At 42.9% G+C, this 25,002-nt stretch overlaps 1 protein-coding gene across 1 annotated transcript in view; it reads left to right on the top strand.

Moving 5' to 3' along the window:
- Nucleotides 1-1,119: 1,119 nt before the first annotated feature.
- The window catches only part of OTOA (otoancorin), a 63,403-nt gene continuing 39,520 nt past the window's right edge, over nucleotides 1,120-25,002 (top strand). The window contains exons 1-12 of the mRNA XM_039234443.1: nucleotides 1,120-1,210; nucleotides 1,803-1,831; nucleotides 1,924-1,954; nucleotides 2,071-2,098; nucleotides 3,836-3,923; nucleotides 7,134-7,265; nucleotides 8,373-8,608; nucleotides 12,174-12,277; nucleotides 15,872-15,972; nucleotides 18,084-18,223; nucleotides 20,473-20,596; nucleotides 22,936-23,151. Coding sequence (XP_039090374.1) covers nucleotides 1,120-1,210; nucleotides 1,803-1,831; nucleotides 1,924-1,954; nucleotides 2,071-2,098; nucleotides 3,836-3,923; nucleotides 7,134-7,265; nucleotides 8,373-8,608; nucleotides 12,174-12,277; nucleotides 15,872-15,972; nucleotides 18,084-18,223; nucleotides 20,473-20,596; nucleotides 22,936-23,151 — 1,320 coding nt within the window. The remainder of the gene's footprint in view (nucleotides 1,211-1,802; nucleotides 1,832-1,923; nucleotides 1,955-2,070; nucleotides 2,099-3,835; nucleotides 3,924-7,133; nucleotides 7,266-8,372; nucleotides 8,609-12,173; nucleotides 12,278-15,871; nucleotides 15,973-18,083; nucleotides 18,224-20,472; nucleotides 20,597-22,935; nucleotides 23,152-25,002) is intronic.

Below are 25,002 nucleotides of genomic sequence, written 5' to 3' on the forward strand. Positions count from 1 at the left end.
ACAGAGCCCGACACAGGCCTCGAACCCACGAACCGTGAGATCATGACCTGAGCCGAAGTCGGACGCTTAACCGACTGAGCCACCCAGGTGCCCCTCTAAGATTTTATTTTTAAGCAACCTCTACATCCATCATGGGGCTTGAAGTCACAACCTCGAGATCAGGAGTTGCATGTTCTACTGACTGATCAGGCCAGACGCCCCTATGTAGTGGTATCTAATTGCGAATTTAATTTACATATTCCTGATAACTAATGATGCTGATCATCTTTATGAGTTTACTGGCCATTTTGTTGTTGTTGTTGTTGTTGTTGTTGTTTAAAATGAAGTTGTATCTCTTCTTCCCTCTGGCCCATCTTCTAGTTACTGAATTGTAAGAGTTCTTTTTTAGAATCTAGATATAAACCCCTTGTCAGATATCACAGAGCCCACTCCTCTGCTGGTTTGAGGGGAAGGGAGCAGGTGTGCGAATATAAATAGGCCACTGTTATCATCAAGGAGAGAGATGATCATGTCTTTGACTAGCATAGGGGTTTAGATGGAGCAAAGAACATGGAATTTAAAATTTATTTTTTATTATTTTTTAGTTTATTTATTTTGAGAGAGTGTGAGTAGGGAAGGGACAGAGAGAGAAAGAGAGGGAGAGAGAGAATCCCAACCAGGCTTGCTGCCAGCGTGGATTCACGTGCTCAAACCATGAATTGTAAGATCTTGACCTGAGCCAAAATCAAGAGTTGGATGCCCAACTGACTGAGCCACCCAGGCACCCCTAAAACTAATCAACCAATTAATTAGTATTATTACTATTATTTTAATGTTTATTTTTGAGAGGGGGGAGGGGCAGAGAGACGCGGGGAAAGAGGATCTGACATGGGTGCTACGCTGACATCAGAGAGCCTGATGGGGGCTCAAAGTTACAAACTTTGAGATCATGACCTGAGTGTAAGTCGGATGCTCAACTTACTGAGCCACCCAGGCGCCCTTCACTAAAATTTATTTTTAAAAAAAACCTCAAGGGATTCTGGATATATTTGTTTTTCACTTTTGCCTTCTGAACATTCTTAAATATATTTTTAAAGTGCAAACCTGAATTACTTCTGTGCTTGAATTAACTACAGGAGGATGTCCCAGGAACCTAGGACATACGTTCTTTTCCTGTTTCTTTCTCTGAGCCATGGAGTGGCAAGTCATAGAGTTCCAGATTCCAGGCAGGGTAAGTCCTGAGGGAGGAACAATCTACCATAGTTTCCACACATCTTAGGGAATGTAGTGGGGATGGATCAGCGTAGGTACATGATGCTGTGAAGTGTTTGGGGATGTGTGTATATGTGTGAGTGTGTGTGTCCATCTACATATATATGTAGGATTTTCAGAATTATCCTAAAAGGGTTTTTCATTGTCATTTTTTTTTAGTTTATTTTTATTTTATTTTGAGAGAGAGATAGAGAGCAAGTGGGGGAGAGGAGCAGAGGAAGAGGGAGACAGAATCCCAAAAAGACTATGTGCTAATAGTGCAGAGCCTGATCCAGGGCTTGAACTCACGAACAGTGAGATTGTGACCTAAGCCAAAGTCAAGAGTCGGACACTTAACCGACTGAGCCACCCAGGTGCCCCTAAAAGGGTTTATCAAACCAGAGTTTTCTCAAACTGGGCACATATTGGCACAGGTAAAGTTAAAATTCACTATAATTTTCCTTCATGAGTGACTTTTTTTTTTGGCGGGGGGCTCTTTTCCTAACCCATATTTATATTTCTGAAGATTACACCATTCAATTCTAGTTATATCTCCAATGGCTTTCTTACAGATTTGCATCCACTGTTGCAAAAAATGGCGGTGAGTATCCCATTTTCTCTGAATCAAATTCTCCTCTACTGGAACTGCCAACTTTTGGGTGTTTTACTTGACGTTATTTCTTTGCCTTTTAGGAAGAAATAATAGATGGAAGCTATCTGAATGGTAATGTCCCTACTCTGTCCCCACTTTGCTGCCTCTAAAAATTTCAAACAGAATGTGCCTGTGATCTCTCTGGAATGATTCTTTTAAAGTTGTCTTTTCATTTTATTCCCATGTAGCCTTACTGGATCTCATACAGTTTCAAAGGTAACCCACCCTAGAGGGGAGGGGAAGGGATGGAACAGATGTTTCATAAAAAATCTTAAATGGAAGTCTCTTAATTGTAAAAAGTAATACATGCATGCTTAACTCATTACAAAAAAATAGCACTTAGTGCATAGGTGTTTGAAAGTAGATACATTGTTTCACAAACTTTTATTCCTCTCTGCTTCGGCACAAGTACTATTCTTTATCGAAGGTTTACTATGTAACAATAATATTCTTAGTACTTTGTGCATAGAAACATAGCCAATCTTCATAAGCACCCCCAGGGAAGGTCCTGTTGTTTCTCATTGGACAGAACAGTGAAAGGGAGGCACAGAGAGGGTGAATCAAAGTCACGCAGCCAGGCAGTGTGGGGGAGCAGCAGGGCTCCAAGATGCATTGCTCTGGCATGTCTTATACTGGGGCTGTGGAGCAGGGCACTAGAGAGTGTTGTGAAAAGACAAATATTAGCAATAATTCTAATACGATGAGTACTGTGAAGGAGAAGAAATGGGGGCTTGGGAGCCCATGACAGGAGCATTCAATTATTTTAAAGGGAAAGATTTCCCATAAACACTCTTCTTTCTAATGTAACTTTAACTCTAGTTGATAGTTTTGGATTCTTTCAGGCTAAAATCTGTCTGTCTGTCTGTCTATGTATCTCTTTGCATTCATTAATTCATCAACTTATTTAGTAACAAAAATTTCCCAACTGTTTAAGGCAGAAGGATTTATCTGCTGCCATGATACCATTATAGCTGGAAGCTGAAGTCCAACTTGTTCCTTTTATATGGATGGGTGACATTCCACGGAATGGATGTACCATAACATTTAACAAATGTTAAAATATTTGTTTAACCTTTCACTTGTTGTTGGACATTTGAGTCATTTCCAGTTTTTGGCTGTATGAACAAAATTATACATTTTCTATGTGTTGGGTATTGTTTTAAGCGCTTAAGATGTGTGAACAAATAGAATCCTCACAATTTTTAGTTATATTGCCTAGAAAGGGAAACTGAGGCACAGGAAAATTCAATAAATTGCCCAAAACCGCACAATTAAGTTACAGAGCCAGGATTCAAATCCAAGTTTTGAGCTCACATTCTTAAACTGTGCTATTCCAGCCTTTCATGATATACACTGTATCTGCTTTTCATTATTATTATTTTTTCAAAATTTTTAATGTTTTGTTTATTTCTGAGAGAGAGAGAGACAGCATGAGCAAGGGAGGGTCAGAGAGAGAGAGAGGGAGACACAGAATCTGAAGCAGGCTCCAAGCTCTGAGCTGTCAGCACAGAGCCCAACGCAAGGCTCGAACCCATGAACCATGAGATCATGACCTGAGCTGAAGTCAGACGCTTAACCAACTGAGCCACCCAAGCACCCTATGTATCTGCTTTTTAAACTTTACTTAGTAAGGACATCTTTCCAAGTTCGTCTATTTGGACTGTAGTTAACCTAAGTGAAATGTTATGGGAATTAGCATATTGCACATAGCTCAGAAATTGATTGTCTTTGAGAGAATGGGATCCAGGAGGATTCTTAGAATTCGAAACTCCCCCACCACTGTGCCAGGCTAACAAGTCTCCTGCCTCCTCCAAAAACAAAGTTCCTAGCATCCCTGGCCCATTCCCACATCCTGTCTGAGTTCTGGTCCCCTGGCCTCTTGGCAAGTAGGGAAACTACTCATTGTAGGGGAACCTGTCATTGTGACCTTCTCCTGTCTGTCTTCAAATGAAGCTCCCATGGGTGGACAGCGGACCTGTCACACAGAGTCCTGGCCTATCTGAATTCACGGAATGTTGCCTTCACCATCCCCAGCCTGCAGGTGTGTACCTGAGACTCATCCCCATCATATAGTCACCTCTCAGTGCTCAGTGAGGAGTTGTAAACTCAGGGGCCAGGTAGGATGGAGAAATGGACTAGGTATAGAGATAGACTTCACTTCTACAAAGAAACATGTTATGTCCAGTTGTTTTGAAACTTTTGTGTTTTTCCACTTTTCTACGTTTGATGGAGACGTGGTGTGTTAGGGTGTAGGACTGAGCTGCTGTAACAGAGAGGCCCCAGATTCCAGCAGCTCAAACAATTTTGTTTCTTTTTTTAATTTAATTTTTTAAAAAGTAATCTCTACACCCAACATGGGTCTTGAACTCATGACGCTGAGCTCAAGAGTTGCATGCTCTACTGAGCCAGCCAGGCACCCCCAGTTTAGTTTATTTCTGTCTCATGTTATAATTCAGAGCTGGGTGGGAGATCCAGAGAAGAGAGGAAGCTCCATTTCAAAAGACCATCCAGGGGCCCAGGTTCCTTCAGTCTTGTTGCTTTGTCATCCTCGAAGGAGCTATTGCCCACATGATTGAAACAGCACATCCATTCTCCAACCCAGGATGGGGGTGATGGGAAAGAGGAAGTGAAAGGTGAGCATCTTCTCTTTAAAGACATGATCTGCAAGTTTTACATTTTGTCCTGCTCACATTCCATTGGCTCATAGTCCACAGTCCCATATTGCTGCAGAGGAGTAAGAAGAGAGGCCTTTCTGAGAAGCCATGTAGCCAGCTAAAACTTGTGGGATTCTGTTGCTAAATGGAAATGCAGGAGGTGGATATTTGGGCATAATTATCAGTCTCTTGATCATGGATCCAAGAAATATTTTTCTTCCCTTTTAACTCTACTGTAAGAAAAACAGTAGCACAGTATGTTAATAGATGGCAATGATATTTGTAGAGCAGTAGGGCATGGTGGGAACTGTGACAAACTGTGACAAACTGGACTGTGACTATGAGCACATGCCTCATCAGCATGAACATCAGCCCAGTGTGGTATACCGTATCTTTACCATTATACTGTGAATAGCACAGAAAATTGAGGAAATGTTCTTTCAGTATTTAAAAACTATTTGATTTAGCAGAGAAGTCATGTCATTGATGAATGAAGTCCTGAGGTCTTTATTGTTTCAATTTTTATTTACTTAATTTTTTAATGTTTATTTATTTTTGAGAGAGATCGAGAGAACTAGTGGAGGAGGGGCAGAAGAGACACACACAGAATCCAAAGCAGGCTCTAGACTCTGAGCTGTTATCACAGAGCCCGAAGCGGGGCTCAAACTCATGAACCATGAGATCATGACCTGAGCCAAAGTCAGACACTTAATCAACTGAGCCACCCAGGTGCACCTTATTTACTTTATAGTGAAATGAAAATATCAACCAACATTGATATGAGAACTACATTTACAGAGCTGGTTGCTAACTAGTTACCAGGACACCCATTAGCTGGAGGTGACTGTTGGATTCATAGCATCTGCTTTCTTTCTTCTGTTCATCAGTCTGTGGCAACCTAAGGGGAACTAATGGCTGCCCCTTTTCTGTCTAGCAATAAGTTTTCTCATGATATATAAAGTTTATTTATTTTGAGAGAGAGAGTGTGCATGTGCAGATGGAGCGGAGAGGCAGAGAGAGAGAGGGAGAAAGAGAATCCCAAGCAGGCTATGCACTGCCTGTGTAGAGCCCAATTCAGAGCTTGAACTCAAGAACCATGAGATCATGACCTGAGCCGAAATCAAGAGTTTGGGTGCTCAACCAACTGAGCCACCCAGATGCCCCAAGATGTATATATTTTAACCTGACCGGTAGATATATTCTCTCTCTTGCTATGTAGAAATTTGTTTATTCATTCAACATCTACTTATCTTTTTTTTTTTTTTACAAATAGTTTATTGTCAAATTAGTTTCTACATAACACTCAGTGCTCATCCCCAAAGTGCCCTCCTCCATGCCCCTCCCCCCCTCCCCCCAACATCTACTTATCTAGACTGTTCTCTGCCAGGCATAGTTCTAAACACTGGAGACACAGGAGAACAAGGCAGTCACATGACTACCCACATGGGCCTTTCATTCTAGAGGGATAGTCACGGAGTAAATAATTATTCAACTCATTCAGGATAGTGAATAATGGGTAGCACATATTGTCTACTTACTGTATGCTGGGAAATATTGAAAATGCTTTACACACACTAACTTAATCCTCATAACCAACATTGGGCACATGGCTGGCTCAGTCAGTGGAGCATACAACTCCTGATCTGGGGGTTGTGAATTCGAGCCCCATGTTGGGTGTAGAGATTATTTTTTAAAAATACAGTATTCCTCATTAAATTTGATTTGTAGATGAACAATGAATAATTTTTTTAGCATATGTCCCATGCAATATTTGGGACATACTTATGCTAAAAAATTATTCACTATTTAACTCCAATTCAAATTTAACTAGGCATCTTATATTTTATCTACCAGTCCTAGTTGATTAACTTGTCCGAGGCCACACAGCTAGTTGGTGGCAAAGTGGGGATATGCACATGGGTTGTCTGGTTTTAGAACCCACCTTTTGCCCATGACATCACAATATGTTGCCTTTCTAGAGCACCTTTATTTAAAAGAGATTTAGAAAATAATTCCCTAGACATCAGAGGTAATCTCTTTTAGGAAAGGCTGCTGGCCTCTGCTCCTCACTTTAGAAAGGATACTAAGGGGGAATTTGTTCATGCTGTCTGAATTTTGCTTCTACTCTGGTAGCTTGGGGCGTGGGAGAGGATTTGAGCAGTGCCAGTCTGGGGGTGGTTAAACTTCCTGGACAGAAGCCAGTGGCCCTGGACTTAAAACCTCAAGCACCTATAGGGATCAGGCAGGTCACAGGGAGATTGGCTGGGTGGGTGGGTGGTGAGCAGCAGTGTAATTACAGGGAGCAGCTGGCCCTCGGCTTGCTGATTATCACCAGGAAGGGGATACCTGCCTAGTGTTGCCAAATCTTTATGTTTTCCAAGGGAAGTTGGAAGTCTGGATTTTTGTGGGGAATCCCCTTACTTTAAAATGTTGGCAGCTAATGCAAAATTTTGGAGCCAGCCAGACCAAACATGGCTACAAGCTGCCAGCTTGTGGTCTCTGCAGGGAAGTAGGTGGCCTGACTGGGCTGCTGGCCATGGTGCTGACCAGGTGCTCCTGTCCCATCCTCACTGTACCTCTCAATACTCCATATCAAGGCAGCCATGGAAAACCACCTGGAGCAGCGTCTGCACCAGCCCCAGAAGCTGTTGGAGGACCTGAAGGAAACAGATGCTCAGCAATTCCACACCGCCATGAAATTCCTCTTGGAAGACAAGAAGGACCTCTTGGTGAGGCATTCTTGGCATCCTGGGAGTAGGGGAAGTCCAAGGCCAGTTGACATTTGTTGAGGTGAATCCAGCTGAGCCTGACTCAGGCCTTGGCCCTTGTTTATGTCTTCCTCCCATCTTCTCCTTTTGCAACCCCCCTCCCACAGGAGCTTGGAGACCTCGGTTTTCTCACTTACTTTCTTCAAAGTTCAAATAAAAAGCCTTATAGTTTATACATTTATAGGTACTAAGAAATGAGGGGTACTGAGGAGCTTCTAATAGTTTGGCTTGATAAATACCCATGAATAATTCCTGTGCATCAGTGGACACTGGGTTCAGAGATGAAGGACTACCCGTGTGGTCATTACTTAATAAATGGTGGTTATTATATTTGCAGGGTGTGCTGGGTGAAAGACTGAGGTGCCAATCAAATTGGGGCTAAGCTCTGTCAGCGTTCCTGGGTTTCGTGGTTCAGAAGAGCCATTCATTCATTCATTCATTCATTTATTCATTCCAAAATACTTTCTCAATGTCTTCTGGGTACCAGGCATTCCACTAGGCACATGGCTTGGACCTCAAAGACTTTCCCAGCTCAGTCACAGCTGCATACTACAGTCAGGCACCTGGGCTCCACCACAGCCCAGTTAAATCAAATTTTGTATGGTGATGCTGGGATCACTTCCCCAGTGATTCTGGTGTGCAGTCATGGTTGAGAACCATTGGTGTGGAAGAAAGGCCCATAAGCATCTTTAATGCATAATAGAGTTGGACTCAAGGTGATTTGACTAAAAGTAGAAGAGCACTCAGGAAGCCGTCACCAAGAAGGAGATGACAGTTGAGCTTACCCTTGAGGGATGAGCTGGATTCTGCTAGGGGAAAGAGGTGGGGAGAGAATTCCAGCTTGAGCAAATGCCTAAGGTGTGAGTCACATGGTATATCTGGAAAGTGAGAAGTTGCCTAGTGTTGGTGAGGCAGGTAAAGAGTTCAACTTCGTTCTGTAGGAGATGGTAAGTTCTAGAAGGTTTAACATAGCAGCATGGTATTCAACAATGGTCCTGAAGTCCCTCTCAGGGCTTCCAAATCCAGAGGCTGTTCTCAAGACAACCCTAGCTTCTTTCTGTACTTTAGGAGCTAGAGGATGTCATTATTGACTTGGGAGAGATTCGGAAACAAGCCTTGCAGAGTCCTGGCGTGAACCGCAGCCTATTTCTCATCACGTTGGAGAGGTGTTTCCAGGTGCTGAACTCCCTGGAGTGTGTGGAGATCCTGGGAAAGGTACTGAGGGGATCCTCAGGCAGTTTTCTGCAGCCAGATATCCCAGAGAAGCTCCCCCGGCACCTGCAAGAGGACGCTTTCAAGAACCTGTAAGTGCTTCCCCCGGCCCTTGAACCCCACTTCCCACTCCTCAGAGGAGATGGATGGCAGAGGGGAGAAGGTGGGGAGAACAGGTTAACATCTGTAGAATTTAGAAATGGATGATTAAAACAGTGCCTCCCAAATGTCAGTCATTCTAGTACCATCTTCACAATTTTTGCCATATCTGTACACCACTCGTACTATTTTTTTATGTTTATTTATTTTTGAGAGAGAGAACGAGCAAATGGGAGAGGGGCAGAGAGAGAGAGAGGGAGACAGAGAATCCAAAGCTGGCTCTGCACTGATGGCAGAGAGCCTGATGCGGGGCTCCAACTCACAAACCATGAGATCATGACCTGAGTCCAAGTCAGATAGTCAACTGACTGAGCCACCCAGGTACCCCCTCGCCCCACTGGTATTATTCTTCACATTTTTTTTAGTAACTCATTCTTTTAAATTACCATTTATTTAAAAAGTAATTTTGATATCATTACTATAAGATCAAGTCATATTTGGACCAAATGGGACTGCTGCATCTGGCAACAAGGAAGTCATTGTTGACTGGAGATGTGTGGTGGGGAGGGGACCAGGCTCTAGTGACCAAGACACTTCACACACAGCAGATGGTCTATAATCAAAATGTCAGATTCTGAATATTTGCAAATGACATATTTGATAAAGGGTTAGTATCCAAAATATATAAAGAACTTAAAAAACTCAATACTGAAAAACCAAAAGATTCAATTAAAAATAGGCAGGAGAGGGCTTCTGGGTGGCTCAGTTGGTTAAATGTCCAACTCTTGGTTTTGGCTTGGGTCATGATCTTGAGGTTTCGTGGGTTCAAGCCCCATGCCAGGCTCTTCGCTGGTGGCATTGAGCTTGCTTGGGATTCTCTCTCTCTCCCTCTCTCTGCCCCTCCCCTACTTGAGCTGTCCCAATCTCTCTCAAATAAATAAACTTCATTTAAAAAAATTTTTTTAGGGGCGCCTGGGTGGCTTAGTCGGTTGGGCGTCCGACTTTCGCTTGGGTCATGATCTCGCGGTTCGTGGGTTCGAGCCCCGCGTCGGGCTCTGTGCTGACTGCCAGCTCAGAGCCTGGAGCCTCTTTCAGTCTGTGACTCCCTCTCTCTGTCCCTCCCCTGCTCATGCTGTCTGTCTCTCTCCTAGAAATAAATAAAACATTAAAAAAAAATTTAAAAAAAAAAAAATTTTTTAAATGTTTATTTATTTTTGAGAGACAGAGACAGAGCATGAGAGGGGGAGGGGCAGAGAGAGAGGGTGACACAGAATCTGAAACAGGCTCCAGGCTCTGAGCTATCAGCCCAGGCACAGAGCCCAATGCGGGGCTCAAACTCACAAACCGTGAGATCATGACCTGAGCCGAAGTTGGACACTTAACTGACTGAGCCACCCAGGTGCCCCTCAAATAAATAAACTTCAAAAAATAAAATTAAAATGGCAGAAGACACAAATAAACATTTTTTCAAAGAAGACATATGGGTGGCCAAAATATTGACATATGAAAACATGCTCGACATCACTCCTCATCAAGGAAATACAAGTAAAAACCATAATGAGCTATCACCTCATACCTGTCAGAGTGGCTAAAATCAACAACACAAGAAAACAGGTGTTGGTGAGGATACAGAGAAAGACCAACTCTTTTGCACTGTTGGTGGGAATACAAACTGATATAGCCTTTCTGGAAAATGATATGAAGTTTCCTCGAAAAGTTAAAAATAGAACTACCCTATGATCCAACAATTGCACTACTAAATATTTACCCAAAGAGTACACAAATACTAATTCAAAGGGATATATGCACCTGATGTTTATAGCATCATTATCTACAATAGCCAAATTATGGAAAGAGCCCAGTGTCCATCAACTGATGAATGAATAAAGAACATGTGTGATATATGTATATATCCCTCTCTATCTATCTATAATGGAATATTTACTCAGCCATAAAAAGAATGAAATCTTGCCATATTCTTTTTTTTAAGTTTATTTATTTTGAGAGAGAGAGAAAGAATGTGCAGGGCAGAGAGAGAGGGAGAGAGAGAAAATCCAAAGCAGGGTTTGGTCTCTTGTACTGTGAGATTGTGACCTGAGCCAAATTCAAGAGTCAGATGCTCAACTGACTGAGCCACCCAGGCATCCTGAAATCTTGCCATTTTCAGTGGTGTGGAGGGAGCTAGAGAGTATTATGCTAAGTGAAATAAGTTAGTCAACTAAGGCAAATACCATATGACTTCACTCATACGTATAATTTAAGAAACAAAACAAAGGAGCAAAGGGAAAAAGAGAGAAAGGCAAAACAAGAAACAGACTCTTAAATATAGAGAACACACATAGTTACCAGAGGGAAGGTGAGTGGGGGATGGGTTAAATAGATGATAGGGATTAAGGAGGGCACTTGTGATGAGCACAAGGTGTTGTTTGAAAGTGTTGAATCACTATACTGTACACCTAAAACTAAGATTACACTGTATATTAGTTAACTGGAATTTAAATAAAAACTAAAAAAAAAAACCCCAAACCCCGCCAGAATGTCAGATACTAACCAGTATTGGTGAGGATGTGGAGAAATCAGCACCCTCATACAGAGTTGGTAAGAGCATGAAATTGTGCAGCCTCTTTGGACAACAGTCTGGCAGTTCCTCGAAAGGCCAATCACAGAGTTGCCATGTAACCCAGCAATTCCACTTCTGCGTTATCTACCCGAGAGAAATGAAAACGTCTGTCCACACAAAAACTGGTACACGAATGTTTACAACAGTACTGTTCATAACAGACAAAAGATAGACACAACCCAGAGGTCCATCAACTGATGAAGAGATAAACAAAATGGGGTGGGTTTGGGCAATGGAATAGTATTTGGCAGTAAAAAGGAACGAAGCACCAACACCTCCAACACGCATGAACCTTGAAACATCACACAAAGTGAAAGAAGCCAGACACAAAGATGGCATGTCACATGCCTCCATTTATCTGAAATGCCCAGAAAGGCAAACTTTGGAGACAGAAAGTAAGTTAGTAGTTTCTAGGGTTTGGGGTGACTAGTGGTTGGGGGGTGGTAGCTGGATGGTCTATTTTTTTTTTGTTTGTTTTTTGTTTTTTTTGAAGATGCTTAAAATGTTCCAAAATAGATCGTGGTGACAGTTGCACAGTTGGGAACAACATCATTGAACTGTACATTTTCAGTGGGTGAATTGTATGGTGTATGAATTGTATCTCCATAAAGCTGTTAGAAAAGAAGAAGAGGAGGTGGAGGAGGGGGAAGAAGAAGAGCAAGAAGAAGAAGGGGAAGAAGAAGTAGCAGCAGCAGCAGCAGCAGCAGCAGTAGTAGAGGTAGTAGTGGTAGTAGTGACCAAGAGGTGAGAAAGTGGAGAGCACTCTTTGGAAGGAAGGCATTTAGACGTGAAGGAGAAATCGGAAAATAGTCAAATGTAGCAAGGGAGTGAGAAGGATTTTTAAAACAAGACATAGTTTTGGATCCATTTGCGGTTTTGACCCATCTCAAGGCCTCCACCTGTTTGTTCTTTAACTGATGTCCATGTTTGTCATTTAGATCTGCAGTGTTCAAAGATCTCTATGACCAAACCTCGGCTCATTCCCAGAGAGCTCTCTATGCCTGGATGACTGGGATTTTACAGACAGCCTCCAATGCTACTGGTGAGCCTGGGCTTTGAGGTCGGATCACTTTTCAGGGGGAATCCATCCTTAAAAGTGGTGCTTCCTCTCTGAAGATAGGGATTTGATTTCATTGTTATGTATGATTTCTCTTCATTCTTCCCACCTTCCAAAAAGGGTTTGATGTAGCTTATGGAATAAAACACACACGCCATTTCATCAGTGTGCTTTTCACATGCTGAAGGGGAGCCCTGATTTGCAAGTGGAACAGAAATAATGATGGTATCTTAGATTCAAAGAGAACCTTTTTAATAAAGTCACAAGTTCAAAATGTGTATCATAAATCTGTATTAAAGTGGGACACGATAAATTTTTAAAAGGAATTCTAGGCAATAAAGCACAGAAATTTAGCACTAAGTTTCCTGGCAACCAAAGCAGAAATAGGTCAAGATTCATTTATTTTACAGATGTGTATTAGAGGAGTCAAATTCACAGAGACGGAAAGTAGAATGGTGGTTGTCAGGGGCTGGGGTGGGAGGGAGGAATGGGGAGTTGTTGTTTCATGGAGGCAGAGTTTTGGTTTTGCGAAATGAAAAAGTGTTGGAAATGGATGGTGCTGATGGCTGCCCAGCAAAGTTAACATCACTGAACCATACACTTAAAAATGGTGAAGTTAGTAAATTTTAGGTTATGTTTATTTTAATACAATTAAAAAAAGAAAAGGATGGCTATGTATGTTAGTAATGCAGACAGTCTCAGATGGCTTCAATTTGCTGATTATTTTTTAATATATTTTTTTAAGTTTATTTATTTTGAGAGAGAGAGAGAGCACAAGTTGGGTAGGGACAGAGAGAGAGGAGAGAGCAAGAATCCCAAGCAGGCTCCACACTGTTAGCACAGAGCCCAGTGTGGGGCTCAATCCTATGAACCATGAGATCATGATCTGAGATGAAACCAAGAATTGGATGCTTAACCAACTGAGCCACCCAGGTGCCCAATTTGTTGAGTGTATAATGGAAGTAATGTAAACAGAATAAACTTTTTAAACACTTAGCAAATCCTATTGTATCAGCCACTAGAGATACAAGAGGAAAATAAGATAAGAAAAGTCTCTGCTCTCATAGAGGTCTTGTTTTATTGGGGGAGAGTAGGTGGAGAAAAGTTTTAAACCAGCAAATTGAGAGAGAGAGAGAGAGGGAGGGAGGGAGAGAGAGAGAGAACTCAGGTGCCAATAACTGCTGTGAAGACAATAAAATGGATAAACGCTATGGAGAGGCTGAGTGCTTTTGACCAGAACAGGGCTTGGCAAACGTTTTCTTTAAAGGGTCAGAGTAAATATTTTAAGCTTCGTGGGCCTGTAGCCTGGCTCAGTTATCCAACTCTGATGTCCTGGCGCTAACGCAGACATTGACAGCAGATGAGCAGGCGTGGCCATGTCCCAGCAAAGCCTTCTTTATGGACACTGAAATTGGAATTTCAAAATTGTCACCTGTCACAAAATATTCTTCTTTTGATTTTACTTCCAACTATTTAAAAGTGTAAAAACCAAGCTCTCAGCCTTTACAAGAGCAAGTGGCAGGCTGGATTTGGCCTGTGGGCTGTGGTTTGCCAGCCTGTAGACTAAGAAATCAGAGATGACCTGACATTTGAATTGAGACCAAAATGAGACAGGGAATCAGTCCCGTGAGGCTCTGGAGGAAGGGCGTGGCAGGCAGGGGAACCAGCAAATACAGAGGCCCTGAGGCAGGAATGAGCTCTGTGACGTTTGGAAACATAAAGAAAGCCTGTGGGGTTGGAGTATTCTGAGAGCCAATCAATCCTTTTCCTGGAATTAAGCTCTGAGATTTGTATGTAAGGAGCATTCAACCACAGAATAATCAATGTCTTCAGTGCGTAGCAGAATTCCCTCTGCCTGATGCATAATTATGGCCCCCAGAAATCTAAATCTTACCCTGTGCAGCCCTAAGACAGACACTCAACCTCTAGGCTTCCAGAGTCCTTAATTGCTAGAATTTAATTAGAGACAGACTTTCCTTCTAAAATTCCTCTACGTTATGTTTCATTATTATATTAAAGTGAATTAAAACAAATTCTGTTTAGACTTTAAGCTCTTTATTTTTCATGAAGTTCCTTGAGGTACCTGGAAATACTTTGGGTGTTAAAAATATCCCAATCCTGGGGGCACCTGGGTGGCTCAGTCAGTTAAGTGTCTAACTCTTGGTTTCAGCTCAGGTCATGATCTCACAGTTCATGTGTTTAGGCCTCGCATCAGGCTCTGTGCTGACAGTGCAGAGTTGGCCTGGGATTCTCTCTCTCTCTCCCTCTCTCTCTGCCCCTCCCTGCTAGCTCTCTCTCTCTCAAAATAAATAAACTTAAAAAAAAAAAAAAGAGTGTTTCTAAAGAAAAATCCAATCTTGGAGATCCTTGAACTGCAGACATACAGTTTATGCTTTATAATTAGTTTAAAATTAACATCTCAACTTGGTTCTTGATGGATTTAGTGGCCTCCCCCTCCCAAACTCTCTAGTCTTTTGGGACCACCCTTCTAATAACCAGGTCAGATGTCCAGTGTCTTTATCTCATTTAGAGAATCCTGCAGTGTTTACCTGTGCTCACCCCAACAGCTCTGATTCCTGGGCTGGGGAGACACCCTGTTGTTCTTGTGACCCGGCCCGTGTAGCAGCCAACTTTACCATCTCATCTGGGCATGTAGTCATCACCTATGGCTTTTTGCAGCAGCTCTTGGTGATGGATTCACCGTACCTTGTGAATGCTCCCCTGCTTCTTCCATTTCCCAAAAATGCCACCAACACAGTGTTGTTGTGTGTAAGGCTTTTACTGGAGGAGTAGAGGCAATGGGGGCCGATTCTAACTTAGTGAAACTTGAATTCCAGATAGATCCTGGACATGATTGTTCTTGAAGTCCCACTGACATCCCACTGATGAGCAATTTCAAATGTCTGAACAGAGTGACAGAGAGTCTTCTGGGATTTCAAAGGAGGGAGAAATTACTGATGACTGAGGAGACAAGACAAGGCGTTAGGAAGGAGGAAATGTTTGAGGTCATTTTTGAAGATGGGATTTCGGAGCGGAAGAGTTAGGGCAAAGACATTCTAGCTGATAAGAAGGGCCCACTTGAGAGAAGATTTGGAGAACGTTTGAGGTGCATAGGAAGGAGGAGGAGTAGTTGGTTTGACTCAAGTACAGTAACCTGGTGGTGCTAATCAATAAGGATAATAATGATTGTTACTGGGAGTAATAAAAGAGAGTCAAATATATTTCAAATTGCCAGACTATTTAGTAACTAAGTGAACTAAGGAAAAAAAAAAGCTTATTTTGTGATCTTAACTATTAAAAAATAATCTGCACTTTTAATAAGCTCCCTGGATGCTGGTGCTGTTGGTCCGGGGACCACACTACTGAGTACAAAGCCTCAGGTGGCTGGCACCTGTAATTTGCCTATGTGTGGCATAGCATCTCATAGGTCGGAGGTGCTCCATGAATAGTTGTTGAATGAATTAATGAACAACAAGAAGAAGGAGGTCCTGACATCAAAGATGCTTTTGACTATTCACATACCAGTGCAAAAGCTTTTACTTATTTGTTTAACATATTTATTCATTTATTTTTTTGCAGATGACTCTGTTTCATGGGTCAGTGCAGAAAACTTATGGATTTTGGGCAGATATATGGTTCACCTATCATTTGAAGAAATTACGAAAATTAGTCCTGTAGAAGTAAGTTGGAAAAGTACATTCACATGTCCCCATCACCAAGCCATCTGGGGAAAGGGGTATTCTAAACCTCTCATGTTTAGCCAGCCAGTCCAGGTGCCTGGAAAATTGGATACCCCCCTCAGCTAATATATCTTGAGTCTCTAAAGAAAGCCCTCATGTGGTTGGTCATCAGATTGTGTTTAGTGTAGAAGGGCCAAGAAAAGAACTGTAGACAACCAAGATGGCTCTGATGTGAACAAACATTGTATAAAGAAAATGTTGGCTGTGAACCAAAAATCATTTTAGGGTATTTTTGCACTCAAGAAAGGCCAAGAATGATAGCTATAGAGTTTCCGGTTCTTGGAAGCATGAACTCAAATCAAATGAAACATGGATTACTAGCAACTTCTATTTATAGCTACTTCTTTTTTTTTTTTAAATTTTTTTTAATGTTTTATTTATTTCTAGGAGACAGAGAGAGACAGCGTGAGCAGGGGAGGGTCAGAGAGAGAGGGAGTCACAGACTGAAACAGGCTCCAGGCTCTGAGCTGACAGCACAGAGCCCGACGCGGGGCTCGAACCCACGAACCGCGAGACCATGACCTAAGCGAAAGTCGGACGCTTAACCGACTAAGCCACCCAGGCACCCCTATTTATAGCTACTTCTATTGATTGCTACTTCAGCATGAGCAATGATTGAGTTTTAACTATAGAGTTTACAGTTGAGAAATTTTTAAGTTCTAAGGTTACTTAACTCACTGGCCAGCCTGTCTCTGTCCTCCTGATGTTGACCCAGTGACACTAAAATCCCTGGGCATCATGATTCTGGAAAGTGGTCTCCAAAACACTCTGCCAACAGAGAGGCATTCATAAAGACTTTGGGGCTTGCCTCCAATTTTTCCCTTGTGTGCCTTGACTTTCTCCTGGCCAATGAGAGAAGTGTTTGTGTCAGATGGCTGACTTGTTCAAGGCCAATTGACCCAACGATGTCTGGTTATTATGAAACCAGAGGCAGAACCAGATTTTTCTTTTCAAAAAATTTTAATTACAGTACAGTTGACACATGTAGGTTCCTCTTTTTACCCAGGAGGCTAAGAATATTTCACATAACTTTCAATTTATTTATTTATTTATTTTTAATTGTTTTTGAAAGAGAGACACAGAGTGTGAGCAGGGAGGGGCAAAGAGAGAGAGGGAGACACAGAATCTGAAGCAGGCTCCAGGCTCAGAGCTGTCATCACAGAGCATGATGGGGAACTTGAGCCCACAAACTGTGAGATTATGACCTGAGCCGAGATCGGACCCTCAACCAACTGAGCCACCCAGGTGCCCCTAACTTTCAATTTATAATCCTGTTATAAAATGGATTAAACCTCACTTTTACTCTCCCAATATTGAGTGAATTTCCAGAAGCCAGATAGAGTAAATTGTTATGGAAGCTGGGCTCCTGGGAAGGAATTTCTAAGATCAAGAGGCCGTTCACAACTTTTCTTCATCATCTAAAAGTGTAAAGAAGAGAGGCGAAGCCACAGAGTACCAACATGAAGGGGGAATTTATATGGACAAAAAGTAGACTCTGCAAGGGAGAGACAACTTTATAAGCACAGAATAGCAGTGAATAGAAAGATAAGAGACTTCAGCCTGACACCCTTGGACACATAGGCAGAAAATGAACAAGAACAGAATCTGAATGGTACATGTGAGAAGGTTGAATCTATTCATCTATCTTTTTCTCTATATATTTGTATCTTACCAATGGAACACACACTCTTTTTCATCACCTGAGGCCCATTTGTAAACTCATTCATCACTTTAAAAAACCCTGATTCCCCAAAGCGAAACATTTGTGGACCACATTCTCTGACCTCCATATAACAAATCTACAAATAAGTGTGCAAATATTAGCTTTCAAAGAATTCAGCTGCTCAGATATTAAAATATAATACTTTCCTAAATAGCAGTTGGGTTGAAGAGGAAACCAAAATACTTGTTAGAGACTATTGAGAAACCCATGACCATAAGAACTGGGCATCTCAGAGTCTCTGAGATGGGGTGCAGTGCAGACCTCCAGGGTGGGGCTGTTTGGGGCCGTTGTGTCAACCCTCTTCACTGGTCCTGTCCTTTTCCACCAGATTGGGCTGTTTATCAGCTATGACAATGCCACCAAGCAGCTGGACACAGTTTATGACATCACCCCTGACCTGGCCCAGGCATTTCTGGAGAGGATCAGCTCCTCCAGCTTTGACATGAGGAATACGTCCACCATCCACAGGCAAGGGGTGGGGGCTCTGGGTCCTCGCAGCAGTCTCCCAGGATGTGATCTAAGTGACAGCTTCCTCTGAGCAGCAGAAGACCCTGAGAGTGAAGGGACGTGGCTGGTCTATCTCTTTATACAGCCCCATGTCTTCATGCATGTGAAAGGGGGCATTTCCCCAAAGAAACACCTTCTGAAAGGGTTCAGAAGTGAACTGAGATAGAACAAATGCTTTCTGAGCATCTCCTGTGCCAGGCATTTAATGCAACCTTATTAAGTGCTAAGATTCCAGCTCTGGGTATAGAAATAGAATATTTTAAATACTTGGAACTCGGTCTATGCCAAGGTAAACGTGTAGTTGCCATTTAGGGTGGGTCAAGTATTAGAAATAGCTTTAGGCTCCCCCTATTCGTGAGCCTCTTGTTACCCAGCTTCTCAGGTGGGAGGTCCACAGATGATGTCAGCTATTTAGTGATTGTAACATGATCCTCCAGGGATGCTTTCCAGCAGAGGCGGGCCAGGAGCTGTGTACTTGGTGACCCCAGGAAAGTTTGAATGTTAATGGGAGGGAGTTTGCAGTAGGGAGGGGTGGTGAGCACTGTTCAACCATCTCTCCATGTCTCAGGGACACATGTCACAGTGCTTCCCCTGACATTACTGTATTATGTTAAATTTTATCAGTCATTTGTAGGGAATGTTCTTATATGAAACTATTACACCTTCTTCCCCCATCCTTACTAATTTTTACCCATTAGCTTGGGTCCCCCTTTTCGGGGTTCATAAAAATAGCTTAGTGGTTAATAACATGGGACCCGGAGCCAGACTTCCTGGGTTTAATCCTGGCTCTGCCACTTACAAGTTGCGTGATTTTGGCTGTGTTACTTTACCTCTCTGTGCCTCCACTTCCCCATCTGTAAAATGGGAGATAATAATCTGCTTACCTTGTTAAGGTCCTTGTAAGGATTATGCACACCTGGCACATTGTAGGTGCTCAAGACATATTAGTTATTCAGTCTTTCCTTCTTTCCTTTTTTTTTCTTTTTTTATTAAAAAAATTTTTTTAGATGTTTTATTTATTTCTGAGAGAGAGAGAAAGCATGAACAGGGGAGGGTCAGAGATATAGGGAGATACAGAATCTGAAACAGGCTCCAGGCTCTGAGCTGTCAGCACAGAGTCTAATGCGGGGCTTGAACCCATGAACTGTGTGATCATGACCTGAGCCAAAGTCGGATGCTTAACCGACTGAGCCACCCAGGGACCCCTCCTTTTCTTATCTGACACTTTTACAAATCCTTCCCTGACTTGGTTGTTCTTCTGTGGACATGTCTGAGCATGTCAGTGTCATTCTAAGAGGGTGGATCCAGGTTGAGCCTGGTGGTCCAGCCATGCTGAATTGAGTAGATTTCATACTAATTCTCAGAGCATTCATTAATGAAGCAGTCCCTGGTATCTACCAGGAAGTATACTTAATCAGTTGGTATGGCTCTTCCCACTGAACTCTCACAGAACTCCTGATGCCTACATTCATCATATTTATTGTGATATGCTATGATGAACAAAGCCAACCTCCCTTTTATTAAAGGCTCAGAGAGACAGGACCACTCTGTACAGTAGTGCACAGTGTGCACTGTTCAACTATGCAGTAACCTTGCAGAAAAGGTAAGTAATTTGTTGGATCAAACATCCCATAGAGCTGGGCTTCAAACTCTTGTTGGCCTAAACCTATGCTCTTAACCACTAAATACAGTGCTCCCAGCTAGACCAGGGTTCACATCCCACTTCTGCCCTTACACTGTTCTGCCTCCTTTTTCCTTCCTTTTGAAGTCGCCATCATCTAGGAGTGTAGGTCGTAAACCATCTTGTAAATAGATATGCCTCAGAGAAACCCTCAGGGTGGACAAACCCTTTATCTCCATGTGTAAAATGGTTAGTTTTCTGTGGTAACTCAAGATCACATTTCCCTTGTGCCCTTTACTGCCCCGGGAAGAGAAATTGCAGTTGGATGGGTCTAGATTTAAGTCCTGGGTCTACTTGTCTTGGGCAAGTCACTTGATCACGCTGAATCTGTTTGCCCTTCTGTGAAATGGGGCTAAGAGCATCTACCTTGTAGGGTTGCTGAATGGGGTAATCCGGGTACAGGGTTCATCACAGCCCCTGGCATGTGGTAGCTGCTCTGACCATGACTCTTGGCTCCATGTGGGACGGGACTGTGGTTGTGACCCCCCAGCTCTGAGCCCCCTGCCAGCACCCTTATCTTCCCATACAGGCTGGGGCTGCTGGTCTGTTTCTACGATGACCTGGACTTGCTGGATGCTGCAGTGGCTCAAGTCCTCCTTCACCAGATGATCAAGTGCAGCCACCTGAGGGGCTTCCAGGCTGGGGTTCAGAAGGTGCGGATGGGACGCAGGGCCCTGGGAAAATGGCCAGAGAATTGGAGAGGACAATCCTGTATGGCCTTTGAGAGAAAACACATGGGGATAATTGGTATCTAGGTCCACCCACAGCAGATGGTGTCCTGAATCCTGGGATGAGCTTCAACAGTGTAGGGGAGAATCGGGGATAGATCAGGATTCAGACTGGCCACCTTGAACTTAACTGTGCATAAGGATCGCCTGAGGGTCTTAAATGTGGATTGTGATTCAGTGGGTCTGGGTGGAGACTGCACTTCTGACAAGCCTCCAGGTGATGCCGAAGCCGCAGGTCCAGTGGCTGCTGGGAGCAGCAAGGAGATAAAAGCAAGGTTCTCAGGCTTGGCTCTGCATTAGTAGCACTCGGCCAGCTCCATCCCAAGATCTTCTAGGTACTGGCCAGAGGTGTGGCCTGGGAATGGTATGTGTTAAAAGCTCCTCACATGATTCTAGTGCAGCCTTGGTTCAGATGACCAGATTGGAGTGTATTTGTTGAGTTCCCAGACCAAAGCTCTGGACACACTGGCACAAGCTGTTTCTCATGTGCCCTTTCCCTCCATCTCTCTCTCCTTTCTTCCCTTAAAGTCTCAGTTCTGCCCTGCTTCTCTCACTTTTTTGGCCCTTCTCATTTTTTTTTTAATTGAAAAGATGGCGTGAGAACAATCTTAAAGAAAAGGTTGATAATTCCATCAATAATCCCACAGCAGCTTTTCACATGTAACTATAAAATCCGCAATCCCATTTGACACAGTCATCATTATCTTGATCAGTGCATATTTTTTAAAATTTATTTTTAAAAATGTTTATTTATTTTTGAGAGAGAGAGAGAGAGAGAGAGAGAGAGAATGAGCATAAGTGGAAGAGGGATAGAGAGAAAGGGAGACACAGAATCTGAAGTAGACTCCAGGCTCTGATCTGTCAGCACAGAGCCCAACACAGGGCTTAAACTCATGAACGGTGAGATCGTGACCTGAGCCAAAGTCACGTGCTTAACTGACTTAGCCACACAGGCACCCCACATATTTTTATTTTGAAGGAAAAGAATCCCTCCCAAACACGCTCAAAGCAAACATAAAATAAATGTAGTTTAAGGCCACAGGCATAGCCATGGCTACACAAAAAGGAAGCCCAATAAAATTAAGATGAGTGTTCCCTTTAGGATCATCTAGTTCAGTATTTCTCAAATCAGAGGGTGCATCAGAGTCACCTGGAGGGCTTGTTAAACTACCAGTTGCTGGGCTTCTTGCTCAGGTCTCTGGTTCAGGAGGGCGGGGGCAGGGCTCAAGAATCTGCATTTCTAACAAGTATCCAGGTGATATTGCTCGTCAAGGACCACAGGGCTTCGAGAAGCACTGCTCTAGCACATGCCTCGGTCTTACAGGTGTGGAAGCTGAGCTCTAGGGAAGGACAGCTGTGGAATTTGGAGAACCCAGAGGCTGTGACAGCTGTTTCTTTCACTTCTCTCTGCTGCCCCCAAGTGGCCATTTCAGTATTGCCAGGTGCCCTTGTCTGAGAAATCTATTCCCACAACTTCAGGTGTTAAAACATGAGCCTTTGTTGTTGTTGTTGTTGTTGTTGTTGTTTGTACAGAGCTCATGTTACAATAGGTAATTTTATTACCTTTACTGGAAGCAGTTAGGAAACACATTTAACTATATAACTAAAATATTATAATAAAATAATTGTTAAGGAGATCCCAGAAATGTGAAAACATGGTATAAAGACAGTTTTCGGTAAAAAACAGAAAATTTCACTTCCATTCATATTACAACTATGTGAAAATTACATGCTGTAGTTTGCTTATAATGTATATATTTATAAAGGCATCAGAAGCTTTAGACACATTTACACCCCATTAGTTTAATTAATTATAGTTATTTTTATGAGGTAAGATTTTTAGGAGACTTTTACTTTCTTGTTACTGTTAAGAATTATTTATACACCATGGATATTTCATGAAAGAAAAACAAACGTGTATGGATGCAGGGTTCAAGGTCACAGAAGGAAAATAGATGCTATGAGAATGTGGTAGAATTATGGATAAAGTGAACAAAATTTCCTTCTGCCACGCGTTAAGGTTGATTTAATAGAAAATTAATATTTAAATGAAGCACAAAGTGAATTTGCGGCATGTTAAGGTCAAGGCCAGAGGAGGTGGTGTTCTCAGTGGGGCGACTCATTGTCTGGCCAGAGCTTGACGGCAGGGTGGAGGGGGTGGGAAGGTGGGGTGATGGTGATGCTGTGACAACCCCAGGGTATAGTCAGAGGGAGCCACTGTCCTGCTTATTCTTGACCCTCATTCCAGCTTGCTCCCCTTCTAGCTCAAAGCCAACCTCCTGGACATTGCCATGGAGAACCACACCCTCAATGAGACTCTGGGCTCTCTGTCGGATGCGGTTGTGGGCTTGACCCACAGTCAGCTGGAATCCCTCTCCCCCGAGGCTGTGCATGGCGCCATCTCTACTCTCAACCAGGTCTCAGGCTGGGCCAAGAGCCAGGTCGTCATCTTGTCTGCCAAATACTTGGCCCATGAGAAGGTCAGTTGGAGCTTTGAACTCTTTTTTAATGCTCTGAGACCTGGGGGCCAGTGATACCCAGGGAGGGTGGCCAATCAGGAAGAAGGGAGTGCCGAGGGGGACTTGTTCTGCCATTTACTAGCTGTGGGACACTGGACAATTGGCCTAACTTCTCTTTACCTCAGTTTCCCTATTTGTAAGATGGGGATAACAGTAGCACCTCTGCTGCAGGATGGCTGCAAGGATTATGTGAGTCAGTACACAGGAAGAGGTTGGAACATGTGACCTTGAGAATCAGTTCAGGGAGTGGTAGTAGGTACTGCTGTGGTGTTTGCAAAGCATGGGATCCATCCCAGTATTTCCCTGCTTGTTGTTGAGGTTGTGAACACATCCCTCATCTTGGGAGGAGTTAATGCTATTTTATACATCTTGGGCTGCAGGGAGGGAATTATCCTCATAAGAAATTCTGTTTGGAGGGGACAGGAGCCTTAGTTATGCTCTAGATGCTCCTGGGGTAGGAAATGAGTCTTTTTCCTCAGGAAATCATATCTCTGCCCTGCGCTTAGTAGAAGAGGCTCCAGAGACCTGCGCCCCTAAACAGTTTGATGTCCTGCTCTTTCTGTCTCATTGCCATGTCCCAGGATGCAACTGGTTCATGAGGATTGGATTGGGACCAATTCCAAAACAATAATAATAACAAATGTTCCTTAAGTACTTACTGTGTGCCAGGTTCAAGTCTAAGTGAGTTCATTGTTCAATGTTCCCAACAGCTCTGTGAAATCAGGAGTGTGTTGTAACCTTTATTTTCCATGTCTTTCATGAGAGGCACAGAATGTATAAGGGAATTGCTAAGGTCACATAAAAGGGACACAGGATGTCTGGCTTCAGAATCCACTTCCTGACTCAAGGCCAAGGCTAGCCCATTCTTTTTGTGCCTTTTAGCCTCAGGCAGCTTTAGTTTGACATCTTTGCAGCCCTTCTCTGTTTTGACTGGGGCCACATGAGTCTACCAGCACAGTTCTCTCTGAATCTGATTTTAGGGAGCTGAAGGAGACTAAACTGTCTTGTTTCTCCCAAACCTGGACAAAGTGGCTTGTTTCTTTCCTAGTGTCCATCTCTTCCTGCAAATAGGTCAGACTACTGTTATGAAGGAGCCAAGAGCTCATAAGGTCTTGCCTTCCTTGTGGACAGTAGAAATGGACAGTAGAAACTATCCATTCTACAGAGCATAACAGGGAAATTACTCAACTAGCTTTTTTTTTTTTTTTTTTTTTTTTTTTTTTTTTTTTTTTTTTTTTTTTTTTTTTTTTTTTTTTTTTTAAATTTTTTTTTTTAATTTATTATTTCTAGGAGAGAGAGAGACAGCGTGAGCAGGGGAGGGTCAGAGAGAGAGGGAGTCACAGACTGAAACAGGCTCCAGGCTCCGAGCTGGCAGTCAGCACAGAGCCCGATGCGGGGCTCGAACCCACGAACGTGAGATCATGACCTAAGCGAAAGTCGGACGCTTAACCAACTAAGCCACCCAGGTGCCCCTCAACTAGCTTTTTATAGAACTAAGGAATGAATGTCCTCGTTTGTATGGAAAACCATCTAACATCTTTACTCTAAAGGAAGGAGAAAAAAACAAGCATAGTTTCTGATGGGGCAGACAGCTACAATCATATTTGTCATAAAGTATCAGACCCAGATCCTGAAACATTTATTTTTATAAAAAAATTTTATAATGTTTATTTCTTCCGTGTGTGTGACAGAGAGAGAGCATAAGCAGGCGAGGGGCAGAGAGAGAGGGAGATGCAGTGCAGGCTGCAGGCTCTGAGCTGTCAACACAGAGCCTGATGTGGAGCTTGAACTCATGAACCGTGAGATCATGAC

This window comes from Hyaena hyaena, unplaced genomic scaffold (genome assembly GCF_003009895.1).
Source record: "Hyaena hyaena isolate Hyena2069 unplaced genomic scaffold, ASM300989v1 scaffold_88, whole genome shotgun sequence".
Lineage (NCBI taxonomy): Eukaryota > Metazoa > Chordata > Mammalia > Carnivora > Hyaenidae > Hyaena > Hyaena hyaena.